General features: G+C 37.1%; 1 protein-coding gene across 5 annotated transcripts in view; it reads right to left on the reverse strand.

Annotated features, from left to right (window-relative positions):
* The window catches only part of GPR156 (G protein-coupled receptor 156), a 115,353-nt gene that overhangs the window by 53,031 nt on the left and 38,757 nt on the right, over window positions 1-23,565 (reverse strand). For all 5 annotated transcript variants that reach the window (XM_027060933.2, XM_027060932.2, XM_015064611.3 and 2 more), the window contains 2 exons: window positions 12,264-12,740; window positions 11,871-12,007 (listed from right to left, as the gene is read on the reverse strand). In XM_027060933.2, coding sequence (XP_026916734.1) covers window positions 11,871-12,007; window positions 12,264-12,356 — 230 coding nt within the window. In that variant the 5' untranslated portion in view covers window positions 12,357-12,740. The remainder of the gene's footprint in view (window positions 1-11,870; window positions 12,008-12,263; window positions 12,741-23,565) is intronic.

Here is a 23,565-nt window from a genome sequence, read left to right on the forward strand (position 1 = left end):
GCCAAATTATTTTCTGTATCAGTTGCACCATTTTACATTCCCACCAGCAGTATATGTGGTTCCAATGTCTCCACTTCCTTGCAAACAGTTGTTTTTCCTCTGCCTTTTAAAATTCTAGCCATGTTAGGGGGGCATTAAGTGATATCTCATTGTGGTTTTGATTTGCATTTCTCTCACGGCTAATGATGTCAAACATCTTTTTATGTTCCTATTCACCATTTATAGATCTTCTTTGGAGAAAACACTATTCAAATTCTTTGCTCATTTTAAAACTGGTTATTTGTCTTTGTATTATTGACTTGTAAGCATTCTTTATATATTCTAGATACAAGTCCCTTATAAGAACTATGATTTGAAAATATTTTCTCCCATTCTGTGAGTTATTTTCGTTTTCTTAATTGTGTTTTGAAGCACATAATTTTTAATTTGGATGACATTGAATGTATTTTTCTTTTGCTGCTTGTGTTTTTGGCACCATTTACTGATGTCTTCTTGATAAAAAGAAATTTTCATTTTATATTTTGACTATTAGCAATAGTGCCATAAAGTCTTTTTTTTTAATTTTTTTAATGTTTATTTATTTTTGAGAGAAAGAGAGAGAGCGTGCAGGAGTAGGGGAGGGACAGAGAAAGACAGGGAGACACAGAATCTGAAGCTGGCTCCAGGCTCTGAGCTGTCAGCACAGAGCCCAATGCAGGGCTCGAACTCATGAACCATGAGATCATGACCTGAGCCAAAGTCAGATGCTTAATCAACTGACCCACCCGGGTGCCCCGGTGCCATAAAAAAATCTTAAGCAACTGACCTTTGCATTTACAGTAAACCTATCCATTCTCACCATAATGTCCATGATATAAAAGTGAGAATTTTTTCTAGAAACTATTAAAAAATAGTGCTGTCTCTGTTGATAAACTGGCATGTATCTTCCTTTCAGATGTTTCATTTTTTTAGGAAACTCAAAGATAATTTTTAAAACTTTTATTGAAGAAAAATAAACATAAAGTGTATATAAGTATAAAATTCAGTGTATTTTTGAAAACGGACACACCTGTGTAACCAGCATCAGGTTAAGAAATGAGCACTACCAGTGTTCCAGAAGGCTTCCTCTTGCTCCCTTCTCATCATCTCCCTCAACCTCCAGGGTAACTATGATCTGGACTTCTAATATCATAGATTAAATTTGTATCATTTTGTACTTCATATAAGTAGAACCATGAAGAGTCTAGTCTTTGTGCCTGGTTTCTTTTGCTTGACATTATTTCTCAGAGTCATCTGTATTGTTGCATGTAGTTATAGATTGTTTATTCTTATGGTTGGATAGTGGGCAATCATTAAATATACCATGATGTGTTTAGACACTGATGGGCAGTTGAGGAGTTTCTAGTTTGGGCCTATCAGAAATAGTTCTGTCCAGAAAATTCTAGAACATGTATTTCAGTGAATATATGTATGCAATTTTTGCTAGAATTGCTGTGACTTAGGGTATGAATATGTTGTTTAGTAGATTCTGTTTTTTGAAATGATTATTACATTGTATACTCCCACAACAATGCATGAGAATTCCAGATGTTCCCCATCCTTCCCAACACTTGGTTTTGTCTTTTTTTTTTTTTAATTGTAGACATTCTAGTGACTATGCCGTATTATCTCACTGTGGCTGTACTTTGCATTTCCTTGATGGCCAATGAAGTCGAACACTTGTTCACTTGTTTATTGGCTATCTGGATATATTTTTTAACAAAGTGACTGTTCATACCTTTTGCTCATTAAAAACAATTGTGTTCTCTGTGCCTTTCCTATCTGTTTGTAGTCCTTTATTCTGGATAAAAATCCTTTGATGACATATGCATTGTAAATATATTCTCCATTCTACGGCTTGCTTTTTCCTCTCTTGGTGATGTTTTTTAGTGAACAGAAGATATTCTTAACATTTACATAGAACAATTCAACAATCTTTCCTTTTATGAATAGTGCTTTCGTATTCTATTTAAGACATTTTTCCATCCTAAGTTTATGAAGATATTCTCCTACATTATTTTTCTGAAGTTCATTGTTTGACTTTTGCATTTTGATCTATAGTCCACCAGCAGATGATTTTACTGAGGTGAGATTCAAGTTGCATTTTCCCCCCCATATGGACAGCCAACTGACTCAGCACCATTTATTAAAACGTTTCCATACACACTTGGCCCTTTCTGGATTCTCTCTATTCTGCTCCGTTGGGTCTGTCTTACCCCAAAAGCATACTTAGCATGTATTAATCACTAGCTTTTTAATAAATCTTAATATCCCAAAGTGGAAATCCTCTCACCTTGTCCATTTTTTTTTCCAGACTATTTTTGGCCCTTTGAATCTCCATGTATATTTGAGAATCAGCTTATTGAGTTTCACCAGAAAAGGAAAAAGTTGGATATTTATTGCAATTATAATGAATCCATATATCAATCTGGGGAGAAATTATATCTACACAATATTGAGTCTTCTATTCTATAAGCATTATATTTCTTTTATTTATTTAGAACTTCTTTAACTTCTCTCAAAAATGTATTATTACTTTATATGTAGAGATACTGCATATCTTTTCCTAGTGTGTTAATAGAGTTCAATCAGAGAATAGAATCAGTAGGTGATATGTCACAGGCAATTGGCTTATGCCATTTTGAGGGCTACTTAAGCTGTCTTAAACTCCACTTCTAGCTATTTCTGTTCTTGAATTAAAGTACCCAAGGAACATGACTTTATTTAAGGGAGTGCTACAGGCACCTTTTCAAATGTCTATTCTCAATAAAAGGTCTATTCTCAATAAAACAGCCAGTTTTCCTGTTAAAAGTAAGTCAGGTCATATCATGTCATTCCTCAGTTCCAAATCTCACAATGGCTCCCTGTAACACATGGAGTAATGCCCAAGTCATTACATTGACCTACAAAACCTTACATGAGTTGGCCCCTGTTACCTCTCAGACCTCATCTTTTCCTACTCTTTGCTTCATTTACTCAGCTCCAGCCACAATGGCCTCCTTGCTTTTCCCTGAACACTAGGTATGCTCCATCCTCATGACCTTTGCATATTCTTTTCCCTCTGCATGGAATGGTCTTCACCTCATGCCTTGCTTCTTATGCCTTTCAAATTCATACTCAAATGTTACCTTCTCAGTGAGTCCTTCCCTGACCAAACTCTAAAAGAGCAGCTACCACCCTGATATTCCCCATTCACTTTCCCTGTTTTACTTTTCTTTCCTGCACTTGTCATGAACATTCCATATATTTGACAGTTCACTTTACTATTTTGTTTATTGCCTGCTCACTTTTGTAGCAAAGCAAGGTCTACAAGGGAAGGGATTTTTTGGCTACTCGAGAAGGCTTTCTAAAAATACAGCAGCACTCTGTTGCCAATAGGGCATCAAAAGCAGACAGATTTTAATGGTATGAGAAGACAAAAAGGATAGTTTAGAATGAAACCCCACAACAAGAAGCAATGAGAAACTGAGGCTCTGGATGTAATTCCCTTGGGCTTCTGTGGGAAACAACCACCATGAAAGAGAAAAGGACGATGGAAAGCAATTGCTTACTTGTGACATAATTTTATGTAGAATTGCTACTGTATTAAAGTTAAAGGATGGAAACATCCATCTTCTAAGAACTTACCTTTATTGTCATAGTCTATATTCTAGCCCATTTAATTTGATCATTCAGGAAACATGGAGTATAGTCCAGACACAATGGAGATACAGAGATGAATAAGATGTGGTCTTAAACTCAAGGAGCTCATTATCTGCTAAGAAAGATAGTGCTCTTCTTCCAATCCAGGAAGCTGTGATGGGTCAATAATGTGTTTAACTCCACAATGGGTGCACAAAGCAGGAGTGTGTCAACTTCATCTAGGGGTCATAGTGATTTAGGACCGACTACAGGATGGACAAACAGCGTCAGAGGGCTGTGTAGAAAATAATCTTACCCATTAACCCTGATCCTCATTAACTTATGCTGAATCACCCCTATTTCATCTTCCAGCCTGTACCTAATAAAATCGCATCTCTGTTTATAATCCTAGATCTTGCCACTTTTCTGTTCCTCACCTCTTTTTCAGTACCATTCCTGCATGCCAGTGGCTTTTGATTTCATGATATACCATTTACTTTTGGCTCTATGCTCAATTTTTTGGAAGTGATGGCAGATACCTTTTTTCCCCCCAACCGTGAACCTTAGCTTTCTTTTTGGATAAGTTCTTGCAATATCTACTCCTGTCTCTGCCTCACTTCACTCCTTGGCCCTGCAAACCTCTCCCCAAATCAGCTATACGGGTGGCATTTATTCTAGGCCTGACTGGCTCTTCCTTCTTGGCCAGTAACCATCAAACTAAGGATTGTAGAGAAGATACCAGAAATCTTTGTAGGGCACAGTATCAGTGCAAATTTTCTCATAGCCAACAAGATCAGTATTGTTTTCCTTTCTTCCCTGTCACCTCCCCTTCAGCTCCAATTACTCAAGCCACAAAGAGGGCAGACTTGAAACAATCAATATGAAAAGAGCATAGCTATGCCTGCAGCAAGGCATTCTTTTTTTGAAAAGCTATTTTAAAAAAAGTCCCAGGATGTATTTTTTGGACTTGTTCATGTCTTTCCACCTAGGTAATACATTTGAAGCTCCCAGGAACACTTAAATTACATTTTACACAGAATCCTGAGCACAGTAGGTGTTCAGCTCAGCAAATATTTACTGAAGTAACATCTCCACCTAGACAAAGACCAGGACTGTTATGACTCACTATAAAAGTGGGGAATCCCCCAGATTCAGATTCCTCTCCTTTCATGGCAGCCTCCTATGTGTTCAAGCTTCCATATGGGCTCTGCATCATCCTCACAGGAGTTGGGGGCATGGGAACCAGCACAAATGCAACATGAAGCTCTGACTAGTGCTTTTGCCATGAATAATGAAGTACTCTGTCTCTGAGCCTCTTATGTCTTTTGCTAGCATCTATAAGATAGTAACAGGTTAACTTGTTAACCTCCAAGTAGAGCAAAAGCTCATCCCTACACAATTCTTATTCTTCACATTTCTTGATTTCCCAGGAAATAAAATGCAAGATATTCAGGATTATTGGGCAAATGACACTTTCAATTCTGAGAAATAACAATAGGTAAATAACAACTAGTATCTATACTCCTTATCACAAGTGACAATGAGATAAGCTCTTGGAATAAAAGTCCTTTAATTGAACAAGTTTAGCTTCACACAGAATTTCTGACATTGTCCTTATTTTCTGCATTACATAAGAGGCATGAGGAGATCCTCTGGACCTGAAATATCTACTTTGCTCCAAGTTAAGTGATTCTGGTCCTTATTGAACTACAAGAGGAATCTAGAAAAAAAAGAACGTATTCTCTCATAATAGTCATTCATATCTAGCACAGTTATCATATGGATTTTAGGTCACCTAGCAGAGCCCTTTGAAGGACACCAGATATGGTGTACTTTTTTCCTTCATGAGAACCTTCTCAGAAAAAATAAGAATGTTTGTAGACTACATTTTGAAATAGCTGTATCAAATACAACTGCCATGTAATAAACTGTACATAATTAAGGTACAGGATTTGGTAAGTTTTGATATATGTATATATCAGTGAAATACTTACCACAATCCAGGTAATGAACATATCCATCATCCCCCAAAGTTTCTACATGTCCCTTTGTAGTTCCTCCTTCCTGCTCTTCGGTGCCACCTCCCACCCATCTGCAGGTAACCACTCATCTGATTTCTGTCACCACAGATTAATTAACAACAGGTCGGTTTAATTTTCTAGAATTTTTTATAATTCAATTATATGGTATGCAACTTTTTTTTTTTGCCTGGCTTCTTTTCCTCAGCATAATTATTTTGATTCATCCATGCTGTCCCAAATATCAATAATTCGTTCTTTTTTTTTTTTTTTTTTTTTTTTTTTACTGGATAAAACCATTTTATGAACTGAGCAATTACTTGACCTAGTCAGTTTTTAAAAATTGTAGCCATTGTAATAAGTGTGCAGTGGCATTTAATTGTGGTTTAAATTTTCTTTTCCCTAATGACTAAATGGTATTGACAATCTCTTTTCATATGCTTATTTGCATGTGTACTCTTTTTTGAAGTGTCTCTTCAAATTTTTCACTCATTTGAAAAACTGGATTATTGTTTTCTTATTATTGAGTTCTCAGTAACCTGGATATAAGTTCTTTATTAGATACATGATTTGCAAATATTTTCTTCCAGTCTGTCTCTTTCTTTCATTTTCTTAAGATTTTCTTTAGAAGAGGTTTTAAATTTTTATTGTCCAATTTATCAATGTTTTCTTTTATGGTTTATGCTCTTAGTGTTATATCTATAAAATCTTTGCTTATTCCAAAGTCACAACATTTTTCTTACATTTTCTTAGACAAGTTTTACAGTTTTAGGTTTGATAGATCTATGATCCATTTTGAGTTAATTTCTGAATGTGGTGCAAGATATAGATCAAAGTTCATTTTTGCATGTGGATATCCAATTGTGCCAGGGCCATTTTTTGAAAAGATTGTCCCTTCTCTACTGACTTGCTTTTGTACCTTTGTTGAAAAACTGTTTCCCTTATATATGTAGGTTATTTCTGAATGCTATTCTGTTTTATTGATATATATGTCTATTTCTATCTAGTACCAAACTACCTTCATTACTATAGATTTATAATAAGTCTTAAAATCAGGTGTCCTCCAACTTTATTCTTTTTTTTATTCTTTTTTTTTTCTTTCCAAGATTTTATTTAAATTTAAATTAGTTAACATATACTGTAATATTGGTTTCAGGAGTAGAATTTATTCTATTTTATAAAGTTGTTTTGGCTATTCCATGTCCTCCATATTTCTGCATTAATTTTAGAACTAGCTTGTCAATTTATACAAAAAAATGCCAGCTAGGGTTGTGACTGTAATTGGGCTTAGTCTATAGATCAATTAAGAGAGAATTAACAATATTGAATCTTTCAACCCATGAACATGGTATTTCTCCATTTATTTAGGATTTAATTTCTCTCAGCAGTTTTATAGTTTTCAGCATGTAAGTATTTCACATTATTTGTTAGGTTAGCAATGTTTTGTAGTTTTCAGTATATAGGTATTACACATTGTTAGATTTATCCCTAAATATTTCTTATTTTTGGTGCTATTATAAACAGCATTGCATTTATTTTCACTTTTCAATTGTCTGGTTTTAGTATTTAGAAATACAGTTGATTTTTATACCTTGATCTTGTAAACTGCAACTTTGCTAAACTCATTTATTAGTTCTATAGTAGTTCTTTAAAGAATAGATTCTATTGAATTTTTTACATACACAACCAGGTAACTTCTATTTATTTTTCTTATCTTAATTGCACTGGCTAAAATCTCCATTGTTGAACAAAAGTTGTGAGAGTGGACATCTCACTTTGTTTCTGATCTTAATGGGAAAACAATCAGTCTTTTACCATTAAAAAATGGTGTTAGCTATAGGTTTTTCATAGATGTACTTTGTTAGGTTGAAGTTCTCTTTTATTCCTGGTTTGTTGAGACTTTATCAGGAAAGTATGTTAAATCTTTTTCAAAATGCCTTTTCTCTGTCTAGAAAGATGATCATTGTTTTATGTTGGTCAATACAGTGAATTTTATTGATTGATCTTTGGATGTTAAATCAACCTTGTATTCCTGAGATAAATCTCACTTTGTCATGATGTATTATCCTTTTGATATTTTATTGGACTCAATTTGCCAAAATTTTGTTTAGAATTTTGGATCTATGGTCATGAGGAGTATTAACTTATAGGGCTTTTTTCCTCTAATGTCTTTATTAGGTTTTGATATCAGGGTAATGCTGTCCTCATAGAATGAGTTGGGAATGGTTCATTATTTTCAGTATTTCAGAAGATTTTCTGTAAAGCTGATAACATTTCTTCAACAATACACACACAGATTAGCTGGGTGCCTCTGGCTCAGGATCTCTCACAAGGATGCAGTCACTGGGCCAGCCATTGCTGCAGTCCTCCAAGGTTCAAGTTGGGTAAAATAAGCTTACAAGCTTATTGCTATTAGCAGGCCTCAGAAGATTTGTTTTCAAGTTTATTAACATGGCTGTTAGTGAGCCTCAGTCATTGCTGGCTTCAGACTAGAAATATCAGTGCCTTGCCATGTGGGCCTCTCCATAGGGCAGCTCACACAAGGCAGGTGGCCTCCCTCAGAGTGAGCAAGTGAAAGAGTGAGAGAGATCCAAGAAGGAAGCCACAGTCTTTTGGTAACCTTATCCTAAAAGTGATATCACATTAATAAGCGCATCAGTAAGTCCAGCCCATATTCAGTGAGAGGGGATTTCATAAGAGTGTGACTATCAGGAAGCAGAAATCATTGCAGAACATGTTAGAGACTCCCTACAATAGTTGTTCTCACCATTACATTATCTTCCTAATCTTAGGTGATGTCACCTCTACCTTCCTTATTTGGGTAATTATATCTTCTTTTTTCCCCTCTGATCATTTGAATTAGCGGTTTGGTCAATTTTATTGATTTCCACAAAGAGTTATGGTTTCATGTTGTTTTCTGATTTGTTTTGTTTTCTATTTCATCAATTTCTACTTTCATTTTTATTATTTCCTTTCTTCTACTTATAATAGGTTTCATTTGCTCTTTTTTGTTGTTTCATAAAGTAGATCTTTCTTCTTTTCCAATATGGAGTTTAGTGCTATAATTTTCCCATAAGTACTGCTTTAATGGCATCCAACAAATGTTGATATGTTGGTATTTACATTTTCACTCAGTTGAAAATACTTTCTAGTTTCTCTTTTGATTTCTTCTTTGACCATGAGTTACTTTAAAGTGCTCTATTTAGTTCCCAAATATTTCAAAATTTTCTAGAGTTCTTTCTGTTATGGATTTCTAATTCAATTCTATTGTAGTCAGAGAACATACTCTGTATGAACTGAATCCTTTTAAATTTAATAAGACTTTTTCTATGGCCTAGAATATGATCTATCTTGGTAAATGTACCATGCGTACTTGAAAAGAATGTGTATTCTGCTGCTGTTGGATGTAGGATTATATAAATGTCAATTAGGTCAAGTTGGTTGATAGTGTTGTCCAAGTCTTCTATATCTTTACTGATTTTCTCTTGTAGACTACATTTTAAAATTTTACCAAAAATGTAATATCTGCAACTGAACTTGACCATTACCATTATATTTATTAAGATATTTTAAAAATATTTTTCTTCCTCTGGCACTACACACATATACACAATCACAAATTTAGAGGCCACAAAACTGAAATGAAATGAAGCATCTAACTGTGATGCTGTACCTTTGAACAAATTTTATTATTGAAGAAAGCACTTTGAAACTGGGTTATTTTATCTTTCCTTGTCTGAGCTTGTAAGCTACTTAATTGCAAAATGTGTTTTTATTCACAGTGCCTCTTAATATTTTATTCTTTATGCCAAGTCATGCTCCCACTGCAAACAAGACAGCAGCAAAATCTTTAATGGAATGAAAGAAATATATGTGTTTCTACTATAACACTGTTTACAGGTGTTCCTATTTTAACAGGATATATAAATGCTTCAAAAACCTTGCATTCTACAAAACTGTGCATAAAAATAATGGATTATGGGAAAAATTGTATGGGGTCATAGCAGTTGAAACATATTTAACTTTGCAACCAAAATACTAATAAAAATAATAATTATACAATTAAAATACTAGTTACTCAGCAAATGTCCATTACCATTTGTACCAGGATTACAGTTGATTTTTGCAACCTGAAATCTACAAGATGTAGGTACTTGAGGGCATTCACCTCCAATAGGTAACATTGTCATCTAACTTAAAAATCTGTTCTGGATCTTTGCTTTCTTTAACAATCAATTATTTTTAAACACATAGGAAATATCTCTCTACTTCTCCATCTACTCCTCCAATTTTATCAGATAGCTTCATAACATAGGAAGTACACCAGTTCTTGAAGCCATTAAACTAGTTTCTTCGCTTAAGTCTTCCTTCTTTAATTGTAGGAAGGCTTGCCCCTATATGCTTTAAACCATTAATGTGTTGGGGGAAAATGACATATGAACCAATGATATTATTTTCTAGTTTGCCAATTGGTTACTAATTTGCACTGTAGAAATATGTTGCAGCTGAAAAGACTGTACTCTGTAATTCTCTAACTTTGAAATGCATGATTTTCCCAGACATTCTCCTGGCAGCAGCTACTATTGGGATTTAAATATCTGTCTTCCCAGGATCACTGAAAATATATTTTCTGAGCACCTACAATGTTCAGAGTCTGTTCTGAATGATGGACACAGTGGTGAGCATGACAAAGTCCCTGTATTCATAGATTGTATATTCTGGTGGGGTATACAGACAATAAACAGGCAACTCAATAAATACAGTAATATCAGAGAGTTATACTTGCTATGAAGAAAATAAAACAGGGTGATAATATATGGAATGAGACATTGGGGCTGGATGGCCATTCTGTAGACAGACCACTTTGAATAGAATGATCAGGGAAGAGGTGGTATTTGATCGCCTGGGTGGCTCAGTCGTTTAAGCATCTGACTTCGGCTCGGGTCATGAAATCATGGTTCATGGGTTTGAGCCCCACATTAGGCTCTGTGCTGACAGATTGGAGCCTGTTTCAGTCTTTGAGTCTCCCTCTCTCTCTGCCCCTTCCCTGCTTGCACTCTCTCTCTCTTTCAAAAATGAATAAACACTAAAAATTTTCTAAAAAATATATAGAGAGGTGTCATTTGAGCCAAGGACTATAAGATGAAGAACTAGTCACAGGAAGATCTGGAGAAAACTGTCAGGCAGCGGGGATATAAAGAAACAGTAAGTGAAAGGCCTTGAGAAGGGAGTAAGTTTAGTGTATTTGAGGAACAGAATGAAAAGTGTCTAGGGCAGCATTAGGGGCATACTCAGGTCAGAGTACCACTAGTCACTGCCATACTCTGGTTGACACAGCAGGTCAAGTCACTGTTGTTTAACAATTCCATGTCCTCCATGCCTCAAATGGCCAATGGTGCCCCAAAATGCCTGCTAGACAAATCCAACTGACTGACCCTCAGCCGAGAGCCAAACCCAAGCAATGGAGCGCATTTGATCACCACAAAGTGTCACACTGGAGTGGTGCCAAACAAGTCTGACCTCTCGGAGAGAGCTATTGAAATCTGATGTGGGCTCCATCCAGAATTCAGCTGTGGGCCACGGAGAGAGAGCTGGAAAGGGCTTCTCAGGTGGCAGCCTGAGACAGTGGGGGCAGGATGAGAATAAAGAGTAATGATGTGGGAGAGATGGAGTGGGCCCTGAGGGAAGGATCGAATAGCAGTGAAGGCAGAATTTTGCAAGTCCCTTCAAAAACAGTCTTCATTTGGTTTTCTTTTGCCAGCCTTGGGAGTCCTGGACACTTACTCTGATGAGCCAGTGACTTTCTAACCAGCCGGAACTATCTAACAGAACAGCCAGGTAGTAGGGCTTCACTATTTTTTCAGAAACCTTATCCCACTTAGGCTGTTTTCAACTTTAGTTTGCCATATACAACATAACTAATTTTATCAGAAGGATCATAATTTCCTTTATGAGGAGAGACTCTTCATTCTCCTCTTTGGATATCCTTGTCGTAGTTGCCACAATACTGGACTAGATCTTTCTCTTCAAGAGGAAATTATACTGCAAGGCCAGGACGATTTCAGGGGAACTTTTCAGATAGCTTAATGCCACAGTAGGAGGTAAACTTTGCTGATACCACCTAGCAGCTCACAATGCCAAAATGATACCGACCCTCTGGGTTTCACGATTCAGGCTATGGGGGGATGAGAAACTAGGTATGGGGCTGCTTACCTGTTATTCCTGCAGCGAATTGTGAAGCCAAGAAAGAAGACTATCAAAAGAAGTCCACAGCTGAGAAAGGTCCAAACAACACCCAAGAGAACAGGAGATAATGAGGAAATGGTCTTACTGCTATAATGGGAAGAGGTCTGAGAACAGAATAAAGAGAAGGTGTTAGGAATGAAGGCTCTTTTACAGACCAAACACAAACTGTCCCATCATCCCCAAAGCCAGGAAATACATGTCCTGCATAAGCATTTCCTCCTTCTGTTCCACCTCCCCCTCCTCCTCCTCCTCCTCCTCCTCCTCATCACCACTACCACTGCACCACCACCACTAACAACAACAACAACAACAACAACATGTATATCGAACAGCCCTGATACCTCATGGCTGCTCACTTACAATTGTCCTGCAGAGATTATGAAGAGGACTCCGATCCAGCTCCTGGCCAGGAAAACTGTCACACAATTCGGAGCAGTTTATTTCAGGCTCCATGACATCACATGCCCCTTTTGGTGTGTGCTTATTCACAGTCTTGGTTATCTGCTGGTGGGTAACCAGCAGATCTTAGACTAAAACACAAAAACAATTCAAATCTTTTCTTCAGAGGCACCATTTTGGAGCTGGCTCTTGGCTCAGAATCTGGGATGAAAACAACCCATTCAGGTGGAAGTAAAAGGCTATTTCACTAGGCTCGTTCATCAGACACCTTCCAGGCTCTCTTTGTGCCCTGATGCCAGTGCATACCATGTGAAGCAAGAGTGGGCATCCTGGTAACCATTAGATTACACAAAGTGATGATTCTGGCTTGCCACCAGATGGCAGTCACTGCTCCAAGTACTCTCACACAGGTCCAGAAGGAAAGGAAGCCAATTAAACCTGTTAACAAACAAATATTTATGTATTACATATATAAAAACAAATATATAATACAAATTATAAATATATTATATGTTAATATATAATATATAAATGGTTTATTATACAAGTTTAAGAATATTATTTTATACATTTTAATTATAGTTATATTTTTATTTTATATAGGTATTTTATCATGTATAACAAAGGTTTAGCATATATTTAAATAAATATATTTTTAAGCTTCTATAATAAAAACACTTCAAAAACAAAGACAAAGGTCATCTAACAATTTATAGATATAAAATTCTACAGTCTCTTTTCAGATCCTTTATTTGGCTCAGCACTATAATAACTTTAATTTAAACATGTGAGGCTCATCTTCCTTTTTTTCCCTACTAGGAAATCCCCTGCCCTTCCAAGATTTTTCCACGCAGCTGATGGCTTAAGCTGTGTCTGATCCTGAGTGGCAGTGGACTCAGGTGCCCCATGCTGTCTGCATGAAATGTCTTTCAGTCGCTGGAGTTCTTGTTCACTTAGTGAGTGGAGGAACATTCTATATCCAGGCAGCTGGGGTCTCAGAACAATACACAAGCCTTTTGCCAAGAGTTTTTTTTGTTTGTTTGTTTTCAAACTATTAGACTATTAGAAGTGGGAAGGTCTATTCAGGTAATAGGGAGAGAAACTGAGGAGTTGTAGGAATTCCCACAGAGTGAATCAGTGGCCAGAGGATGGTGTTATTTCTCTTAGAAGATGCCCGCAATATGAATACTGTGATCTGAAAAGAAGCTCAATTTACAGAACAAAAGCAGAAATGCAGGAAGGCTCAAATTAGCCTCAGAAGAAAAGGTAGACAAGTCCCTAATTCTTTAAAGCAATCTACCCCTTGATAGAGAAAACAGATTAGAAATTTTACCAGTGGGAATTTAAAAAAGGGTGCCACTTTTGCTTTGTGTTTCTGAAATAGCTTAGTACAGTTTTCTTTTATTGTGGAGGAAAATTGGAACAGGAAAAAAAATCAATTATTATTATTTCAATAGCCACTCAGTATAGGATTTGTATTTAAGCCAGAACAATGTGACAGGTGTAGAATGCCATCTTTGGATTCTGCATGCTTAGGCATGAACAGTATAGCACCAGGTGCCGCCCATTCATTGGCCTCTCATATGTTCCTGAATTATTTACCAGGTTCATCACAATGAAATCCCAAGAGAACTAAAAGCTACTTCTCCTATCAAGACATTTAAATTCTTGTACAGAGTGTCAGTTTACTGAATGCAAAATTAAGAACTAAATATAAAAACATGGCTATTTGCATCATAATTTGGTTAAAATTTTATTGCTGAAAAAACTATTTATTTCCTTTTCCTCTTTTTAAAGTTAGACATACCCTATTGTGTCTTCTAGCATAGAGCAATATTGTAAGTCACAGGGAGGACTATATATCTGATGGACTGAAAGATTTATTTTTCACATATTGCCCTTTTAACAATACTGGCAAATAAACACATTTATATTTGAACCATTATTAAGTCTATGTTTGTGTATCCTACGCCTATAGAAGTACACATCAGCGTGTGTGTGTGTGTGTGTGTGTGTGTGTGTGTGTATAACCTCATTTGTTCTTACCACAACAGTGCCATGTGAGGTAAACACACCATACCTCATTTTTAAATAAGGAAATTGAAGAGTAAAGAACCTGCAGAGGCAGCACTTGAACACAGGAGTTTACATTCCAAGGTCAATGTCTACCTAGTGTATACCCTGCATGGGGCAAACTCTCTAAACAGGCCTCTCCCAAGAAGACACCAAATGGCCTGGTGAGTTTCTTCATGTTTAGTTCCCTGAGCTTCACTTCCAGAAGCTCCCTGGAGTATGGCACACAATAGTGTCTCTATGCCAGTAGTTCTTAACTGAAGCAATTTTGCACTTCCAGAGGATATCTGACAATGTCTGGGGACATTATGGTTGTCCAAACTGAGAAGACAGAACTACTGACATCTAGTAGGTAGAGGCCAGGGTTTCTGCTACACATCCCACAATTCATAATACAGTCCAAACGACAAAAAATTATCCTTCTCCAAATGCCAATAACGCTAAAGTTAAGAAACCCTGGTCAACATTGTGGATCCTAGAAGTGCTAACAATGTTAAGCTTATATCATCTTTGGGAGATTCTGTGAACATGACGGGGTAGTCCATCTAAATATAAATTTCCTAGGGGATAAATTCCCCTTTGGTTCCCTTGGACAGACTGAACTCACTGGCATGGAACTTTGAATGCTAGGCCCCCATTCAATCCATGGATATCCAGTGTAGGAACTTTATATACCATGATACTGGGCTCTGTCACGGGGCAAGCATTGAACTCCAATGTTAGCACACATTCAGAGATTCACACATGAGGAGCTGGTGAAACAGTGAATGGCTTAGTCACTGAGAGGAGAGTTGAATGATTTCAAAAACAGTTGAGTGGGAAACTGGGTGGGGAATAGTGTGTCAAACAGGGTAATGGTGAGTGATTTGACAAGACAGATACAGGATCTAAGGCACAAAGAGAAAGATCTGCCAGGCTCCTCCAAGAGCACCACCCCCCCACACAAAGTCTTTACAGGTAAATTGTCTAGGTCACAGACAGTAGCAAATCCAAGACCATGCATGGTGGGGCTTACAGTTTATTTGACAGATTACAGAGTCCTGCCCAATGATTAGAATCAGAAAAACAGACATTGCATTAGCTACACTGTTACCAAGTATAAGTCTTTTATAGGTTCATTACACTGAATGGTACCATATCTTTTCATAAAATCTCTCCTATTCTTCTACACATTATTTCTGGCTATTGAAAAACTAGTTCTACAACTACTGTCTTTTAAAAAGTTGTTTTGCAGTTGGTAGGACTTCTGCTTCTGTTCATGAAGAATTAACTGCTACAGGAATTGCCTTCCTACTGTAAACAATTTTAAAACTAGACAAAATATATGAAACTGTTCTTTTTAGACACTGGATAGCAGATATCATAGAACTATGGATAACAAATGAGGTGAACCTCACAATTGACTGACATATATAAAACGGAATATAAAAAATATTATTTCAATGATTATAATTGGCCCTAAGTTACTGCCTGGAGGCGGTTTCCAGGCCACATCCCAAGGAAGGAAACCCAAATAGAGCCTAGGTCTTGCTTATGTAAGGAGAATAGATTGGAGTTTGGGGAGGTCAAGGCAGATAGAATTTGTTAAGGCAGAGGAACGAAGATGGAGATACAAAGAGAGAGAGGGCTTTGGAAATCTACAGGGTATGTCCTCAGTCTTTTTCTGAGTACTGAATTAGGCATGAATGAGAGGAAACCACTTGAAATGGAAGACATAACCACTGGTAGGCAGTAGCTTAACAACTCTAGGAGCTCACACAGAGTTGGGAATACTTTGTATTCCCACCAACCAGAATGGAGAAACCTCATAATATATGACATTCAATAGAATCCTCAGTAAGGTCATATCTTAGTAGTGGAACTAGTCTACCACTACTAGAAGCGACTACTACCAGAAGCTACTCTACTCTAGGTACTACTGAGCTCTAGTCTGGTCTTTTGGGAGGACCTGCCCTAATAATGCTTAAAAGAAAGCTTCAAAAGGATCAAATTGATGCACAAAAAAGTGAACTGCATTCCAGAACACAACCCAATTCCCTTTAAAGGAATACAAGATCCATCACTCAAAAACATAAAATTCAAATGTCCATCATCCAATACTAAATCACCATACATGCAAAGAAGCAAAAAAAAATATGACCTGTAACCATACATTTAAAAAAAATCAATAAAAACAAATACAGAAATGATATTATTAGCACACAAGGACCTTTAAAACAACTATTATATCATCAAAGATGCAAAACATAACATAAACAAAATGAGGAGAGAAATCAACAATATAGAAAAGGCCCAAATAGAATTATAGAAATAAAAATATAATTCTGAAATTAAAATAGATTAGACACTAAAAAACAAAATGTTGCTTAACTTAAAAGCAAAGCAATACAAATTATCCAAAATGAAGCACAGAGTGAAAAGCAATTAATACAAATGGACACAGCCTCAGTGACGTATGGAATGATAGGAAGTGGTCTAATATACATGTAATTGGATTCCAGGGGATAAAGGAAGGAGAACAGAAAAAAAAAATATTTGAAAGAAATAATAATCAAAATTTTTTCACATTTGATGATAAGTATATACCTAGAGATCCAAGAAACTCAACCAAAATAAAGCAGAATAAACATTAAAACACACATACACATACTAATGCACCTTATAATAAAATTACTGAAAACTGGCAATAAAGATAAAATCTAATATGCAGCCAGATGATGTACAGAGGAATAACAGTAAGACTTAAAACAGATTTCTCATATGAACTTATGTAAATCAGAAGAGAACTGAAGGACATCTTAAAGTAATAAAAGAAAAATAAAGTGAACCCAGAATACAATACCCAGTGAAAAGGTGTTTCACTGAAAAGGTAAAATAAAGACATTTATTTGTGAGATAAAGAAAACTGCTTAGCATAATACATTCTAGTTCCATCCATGTCATTGAAAATGGCAAGATTTTATTTTTTTTAAGTTTATTTATTTATTTTGAGGCAGAGAAAGCACAAATCAGGTAAGGATAGAGAAAGAAGGAGACAGAGAGAATCCCAAGCAGACTATGCGCTGTCAGCACAGAGCCGGAGGCAGGGCTTGAACCCAAGAATCGTGAGACCATGACCTGAGCCAAAGTTGAATGCTCAACCAACTGAGCCACCCAGGTACCTCCAGATTTCTGTCCTTTTGATGGCTGGGTAATATTCCATTGTGTATATATACCACCTCTTCTTTATCCATTCGTCCAGTGGACATGTGGGCTCTTTCCATAATTTAGCTATTGTTGATAATGTTGGTATAGACATCAGGGTGTACTTGCCACTTCAGTATTTTTTTATAAGCCTTATCATAATTAAAAAAATTTTTTTAAGTTTATTTATTTTTGAGAGAGAGAGAGAGAGAGAGAGAGAGAGAGACAGAGTGTGAGCGGCGTAGGGGCAGAAAGAGAGGGAGACACAGAATCCGAAGCAGGCTCCAGGCTCTGAGCTATCAGCACAGAGCCCAATGAGGGGCTCAAACCCATGAACTGTGAGATCGTGACCTGAGCTAAAGTCAGACGCTTAAGTGACACAGGAGCCCCCAATTCAGTGTTTTTGTATCCCTTGGGTAGCCATCTAGTAGTGCAATTGCTGGGTCATAGGGTAGCTCTATTTTTAACTTTTTGAGGAACCTCCATACTATTTTCCACAGTGGCTGCCCCAGTTTGCATTCCCACAAACAATGTAAGAGGGTTCCCTTTTCTCCACATCCTCACCAACATCTGTTGTTTCCTGTGTTGTTATTTTACCCATCTGACGGGAGTGAGGTGAATCTCATTGTGGTTTTGATTTGTATTTCCTTGGTGATGAGTGATGTTGAGCATCTTTTCATGTCTGCTGGCCATCTGGATGTCTTCTTTGGAAAAGTGTCTATTCATGTCTTCTGCCCATTTCTTAACCAAATTATATGTTTTTTGGGTGTTGAATTTCATAAGTTCTTTATAGATTTTGGATATTAACCCTTTATCCAATATGTCATTTACAAATATCTTATCCCATTCCATAGGCTACCTTTTAGTTTTGTTGATTGTTTCCTTCACTCTGCAGAAGCTTTTTATCTTGATGAAGTGCCAATAGTTCATTTTTGCTTTTGTTTCCCTTGCCTCAGGAGAAGTGTCTACTGAGAAGTTGCTATGGCCGAGGTCAAAGAGGTTCCTGGCTCTGGTCTCCTCTAGGATTTTGATGGTTTCCTGTCTCACATTTAGGTTTTTCATTCATTTTGAATTTGGTTTTGTGTATGGTATAAGACAGTGGTCTAGTTTCATTCTTCTGCATGTTGCTGTCCGGTTTTCTCAGCACCATTTGTTAAAGAGATTGTCTTTTTCATTGGATATTCTTTCTTGCTTTGTCAAAGATTAGTTGGCCATATAGTTGTGGATCCATTTCCAGGTTTTCTATTCTGTTCCATTGATCTATGTGTTTTTTGTACCAGTACCACACTGCCTTCATGACTATAGCTTTGTAATATAGCTTTGTAATATAGCTTGAAGTCCAGAATTGTGAAGCCTCCAGCTTTGTTTTGTTTTTTTCAAGACTGCTTTGGCTATTTAGTGTCTTTTTTGGGGGGTGCAGTTGTAAAGGAGATCAATGATTTGATTTCTCTTTCTGCTGCTTCATTATTGGTATATATTGGTGTATAGCAATGCAATGCATTTCTGTACATTGATTTTACACCCTGCAACTTTGATGAATTTGTGTATCAGTTCTAGCGATTTTTTTTTTTGGAGTCTTTTGGGTTTTCTACGTAGAGTATCTGCAAATAGTGGAAGTTTTACTTCTTCCTTGCTGATTTGGATACCTTTTATTTCTTTTTGTTGTCTGATTACTGAGGCTAGGATTCCAGTACTATGTTAAATAACAATGGTGAGAGTGGACATCCCCGTCTTGTTTTTGACCACAGAAGAAAAGCTTCCAGTTTTTCCCCATTGAGGAAGATATTAGCTGTGGGTCTTTTGTATATGACTTTTATGATGTGGAGGTATGTTCCTTCTATCCCTACTTTGTTGAAGGCTTTTATCAAGAATGGATGCTGTATTTTGTCAAATGATTTTTCTGTATCCATCAAGAGTATCATATGGTTCTGATCCTTTCTTTTATTAATGTGGTGTATCACTTTGATTGAGAATACTGAACCACCCCAGCAACCCAGAAATAAATCCCACTTGATTGTGGTGAATAATTATTTTAATGTATTGTTGGATTCCATCTGCCAGTATCTTGTTGAGAATTTTATCATCCATGTTCATCAGGGATATTGGCTTGTAATTTTCCTTTTTAGTGGAGTCTTTGCTGGTTTTGGAATCAAGGTATTGTTGGCCTTGTAGAATGAGTATGGAAGTTTCTTTCCATTTCTATTTTTTGGAACGGTTTGAGAACAATAGGTATTAACTCTTATTTCAATGTCTGGTAGAATTCTCCTGGGAAGCCATTTGGCCCTGTTTGCTGGGAGATTTTTGATTACTGTTTTAGTTTCTTTGCTGGTTATGGGTCTATTCAAATTTCCTATTTCTTCCTGTTTCAGTTTTGGTAGTTTGCATGTTTCTAGGAATTTATCCATTTCTTCTAGATTGCCCAGTTTGTTGGCAGATAATTGTTCATAATATTCTCTTATAATTGTTTGTATTTCTGAGTTGTTGGTTGTGATTGTTATCACTTTTCATTGGTGATTTTATTTATTTGGGTCCTTTATCTTTTCTATTGATATGTTTGGATAGGATGGTATCAATTTTATTAATTCTTTCAAAGAACCAGCACTTAGTTTCAGTGATCTGTTCTACTGTGTTTTTTTTCTATTGTTAATTATTATTATTATTATATTAATTTTAATTTTTAAGTAGGTCCCATGCCCAGTGTGGAGCCCCATGTGGGGCTCAAACTTACAATGCTGAGATCAAGACCTGAACTGAGATCAAGAGTTGGATGCTCAACCAACTGAGCCACACAGGCACTCATTTTTTGTTTGTTTGTTTCTGTATCAGTTATTTCCATTTTAGTCTTTATTATTTCCCTTCTTCTGCTGGCTTTAGGCTTTATTTGTTGTTCCTTTTGGAGCTCCATTTAGGTGTAAGGTTAGGTTGTATATTTGAGACCTTTCTTGCTTCTTGAGGTAGGCCTGTATTGCAATATGCTTCTGTCTTAGGACTGCCATCACTGCATTCCAAAGGTTTTGGGCTACTGTGTTTTCATTTTCATTTGCCTACATGTACTTTTTAATTTCTTCTTTAATTTCCTGGTTAGTCCCTTCATTCTTTAATAGAATATTCTTTAACCTCCATGTGTATGTGGTCTTTCCAAATTTTTCCTTATAGCTGACTTCAAGTTTCATGGTGTTGTGGTCTGAAAATATGCGTGGTATGATCTCAATCTTTTTGTATTTGCTGAGGCCTAATTTGTGACCCAGTATGGATCTATTCTGTAGAATGTTCCGGTGCACTTGAAAAGAATATGCATTCTGCTGCTTTAGGATGAATGTCCTGAATATACTTGTTAAGGCCATCTGGTCCAGTATGTTGTTCAAAACTATTGTTTCATTATTGATTTTCTGCTTAGATGATCTGTCCATTCCTGCAAGTGGTGTGTTAAAGTCTCCTAGTATTATTGTATTACTATCAGTGAGTTTCTTTATGTTTGTTAGTAATTGATTTATATATTTGGGTGTTTTAAGTTGGGGGCATAAATATTTACAATTGTTTGATCTTGTTGGATAGACCCCTTAATTATGATATAATGCCTTCTTTTGTTTTAAGTTTATTTATTTATTTTTGAGAGAGAGAGAGAGAATGAGCAGGGGAGGAGCAGAGAGAAATGGAGACAGAATCCTAAGCAGGCTCCACACCATCAGTGTGGAACCTAGTGTGGCGCTTAACTCACGAACCCGTGAGATCATGACCTGAGCTGAAATTAAGTTGGAAGCTTAACATACTGAGCCATCCTGGCACCCTGATATAATGCCCTTCTTCATCTCTTGTTACAGTCTTTGTTCTAGATTTCTAGTTTGTCTGACAGAAGTATGGCTACTCTGGCTTTCTTTTGGCAACCATTAGATGGTTCTCCATTCCCTCACTTTCACTTTGGAGGTATCTTTATGTCTAAAATGAATCTCTTGTAGGCAACATGTAGATGGGTCTTGTGGGTTTTTTTTTTTTTTTTGATTCATTCTGATACACTATGTCTTTTGATTGGAGAATTTAGTCCATTTACATTCATATTGATTATTGAAAGATATGAATTTAGTGCCATTGTGTTACCTATAGAGTTGGTGTTTTGGAGATGGTCTCTGTTCCTCTCTAGTTTTTGTTGCTTTTGGTCTTTCTTTTCCACTCAAAGAGTTCCCTTTAATATTTCTAACCAGCAGAGCTGGTTTAGTGGTCATAAACTCCTTTCATTTTTGTTTGTCTGAGAAACTCTTTATCGCTCCTTCTATTCTGAATGACTGCCTTACTGGACAAAGTATTCTTGGCTGCATATTTTCCCCATTCAGCTTGTTGAATGTATTATGCCACTCCCTTCTGGCCTGCCAGGTTTCTGTGGAGAGATCTGCTCTTAACTTGATTTGTACTCCTTTATAGATTAGGGACTGCTTTTCCCTTGCAGTTTGCAGGATTCTTTCCCTAATTTCTGTATTTTCAAATTTTACCATAATATGTCTTAGTGTTGGCTGGCTCTCGTTGATTTTGATGAGAGTTCTCTGTGTCTCCTGGATTTGGATGTCTGATTCTTTCCCCAGATTAGGGTAGTTTTCAGCTATAATCTGCTCAAATAAACCTTCTGCCCCTTTTCCCTCTCTTCTCTTCGGGGCTCCTATGATATGAATGTTATTATGCTCTATGGAGTCACTGAGTTCCCTAAATATATATTTGTGATTTGGTATTTTTCTTTCCCTCCCCTTTCAGCTTTATTATTTTCCACAATTTTATCTTCTATACCAGTTATTCATTCCTCTGCTTCTTTCATCCTGTGGTTATTACATCCAGTCAGTTTTGCATCTCAGTAACAGCATTTTTTATTTGGGCCTGACTAATTTTTAGGTCTTTTATCTTTGTGGTAAGGGTCTCTCTGGTTTCTTCTATTTTCTCAAGCCCAGCTAGTACCCTTATGATAGTTGTTTTAAATTTTGGTTCAGGCATTTTACTTATATCTGTTTTGATTAGCTCCCTGGCTGTGACCTCTTCTTGTTCTTTCTTTTGGGTTTAATTCCTCCATCTTGGCATTTTGTCTAGGTCTCTACCTTTTATGTGTTAGGAAAGCCTGTGGCTGGTCCTATTTTCATCACTAGGGCTGAAGCTCTGCAGCACTCTATGACCAGTAGACCTGGTGCGTGGGGAGAGCTGTTTGTGCTGGTCTTCTACGGGAGGGGCTTACTGCTGCTCTAGCTCTAATCACACTTGCCCTATTAAAAAAAGGCACCTGCAGGGGCACCTGGGTGGCTCAGTCGGTTGAGCATCCAACTTCAGCTCAGGTCATGATCTTGCAGTTTGCAAGTTCAAGCCCCACATCAGCTTGCTGCTGTCAGCACAGAGCCCACTTTGGATTCTCTGTCCCCCTCTCTCTGCCCCTGCCCTGCTTGTGCTATTGCCCCCCGCCCTGCCCAAAAAGGCACCTGCAGAATGCAAGGGGGTAGGCTTTGGATTAAGCAGCTCAAGCCTCCACTCTGTGTGCTGTGCCACTTTGCTGAAGTCCTTCGTGCTGATGGGAGGAGTGAAAAATGGTGTTGACCCAGTCTCTTCCCTGGAGAGGGGAGTCTGTGCCCTTTGCTGCCCAGAAAGCCCTCACAGAAGAGCAAACAATCTATCCTCTTGTGTTCCAGGCTTCTATCAGGTCCCTGCCTTCACCGTGTCTTGTCCATGCTATCAGTGGTGCAGTGTTCCTATGTTTTATCTCAGGCTACATGTAACTGGGTTTCAAAACTCCGATTTTTAGAGATCCAGCCAATGTGGACCTGCACTGATCCTCTGGGGCAGGGTCTTGTTGTGCTGTGGCTGGTACTAGTTTGTCCCAGAAAAGCAGTCACACAACCATGCAGGGGCTTAGATTTTATGGAAAACTGTAGCAAAAAGCTGGCATCCAGGTTAGCTGCCCTCAGCAGGTATGCTAATGAACAGGGCAGCTCAATGGCACCCACAGTCTCTTTTGTACCTTTAGAAGCAGTGCTGACTCTCC

This window comes from Acinonyx jubatus, chromosome C2, assembly GCF_027475565.1.
Source record: "Acinonyx jubatus isolate Ajub_Pintada_27869175 chromosome C2, VMU_Ajub_asm_v1.0, whole genome shotgun sequence".
NCBI lineage: Eukaryota > Metazoa > Chordata > Mammalia > Carnivora > Felidae > Acinonyx > Acinonyx jubatus.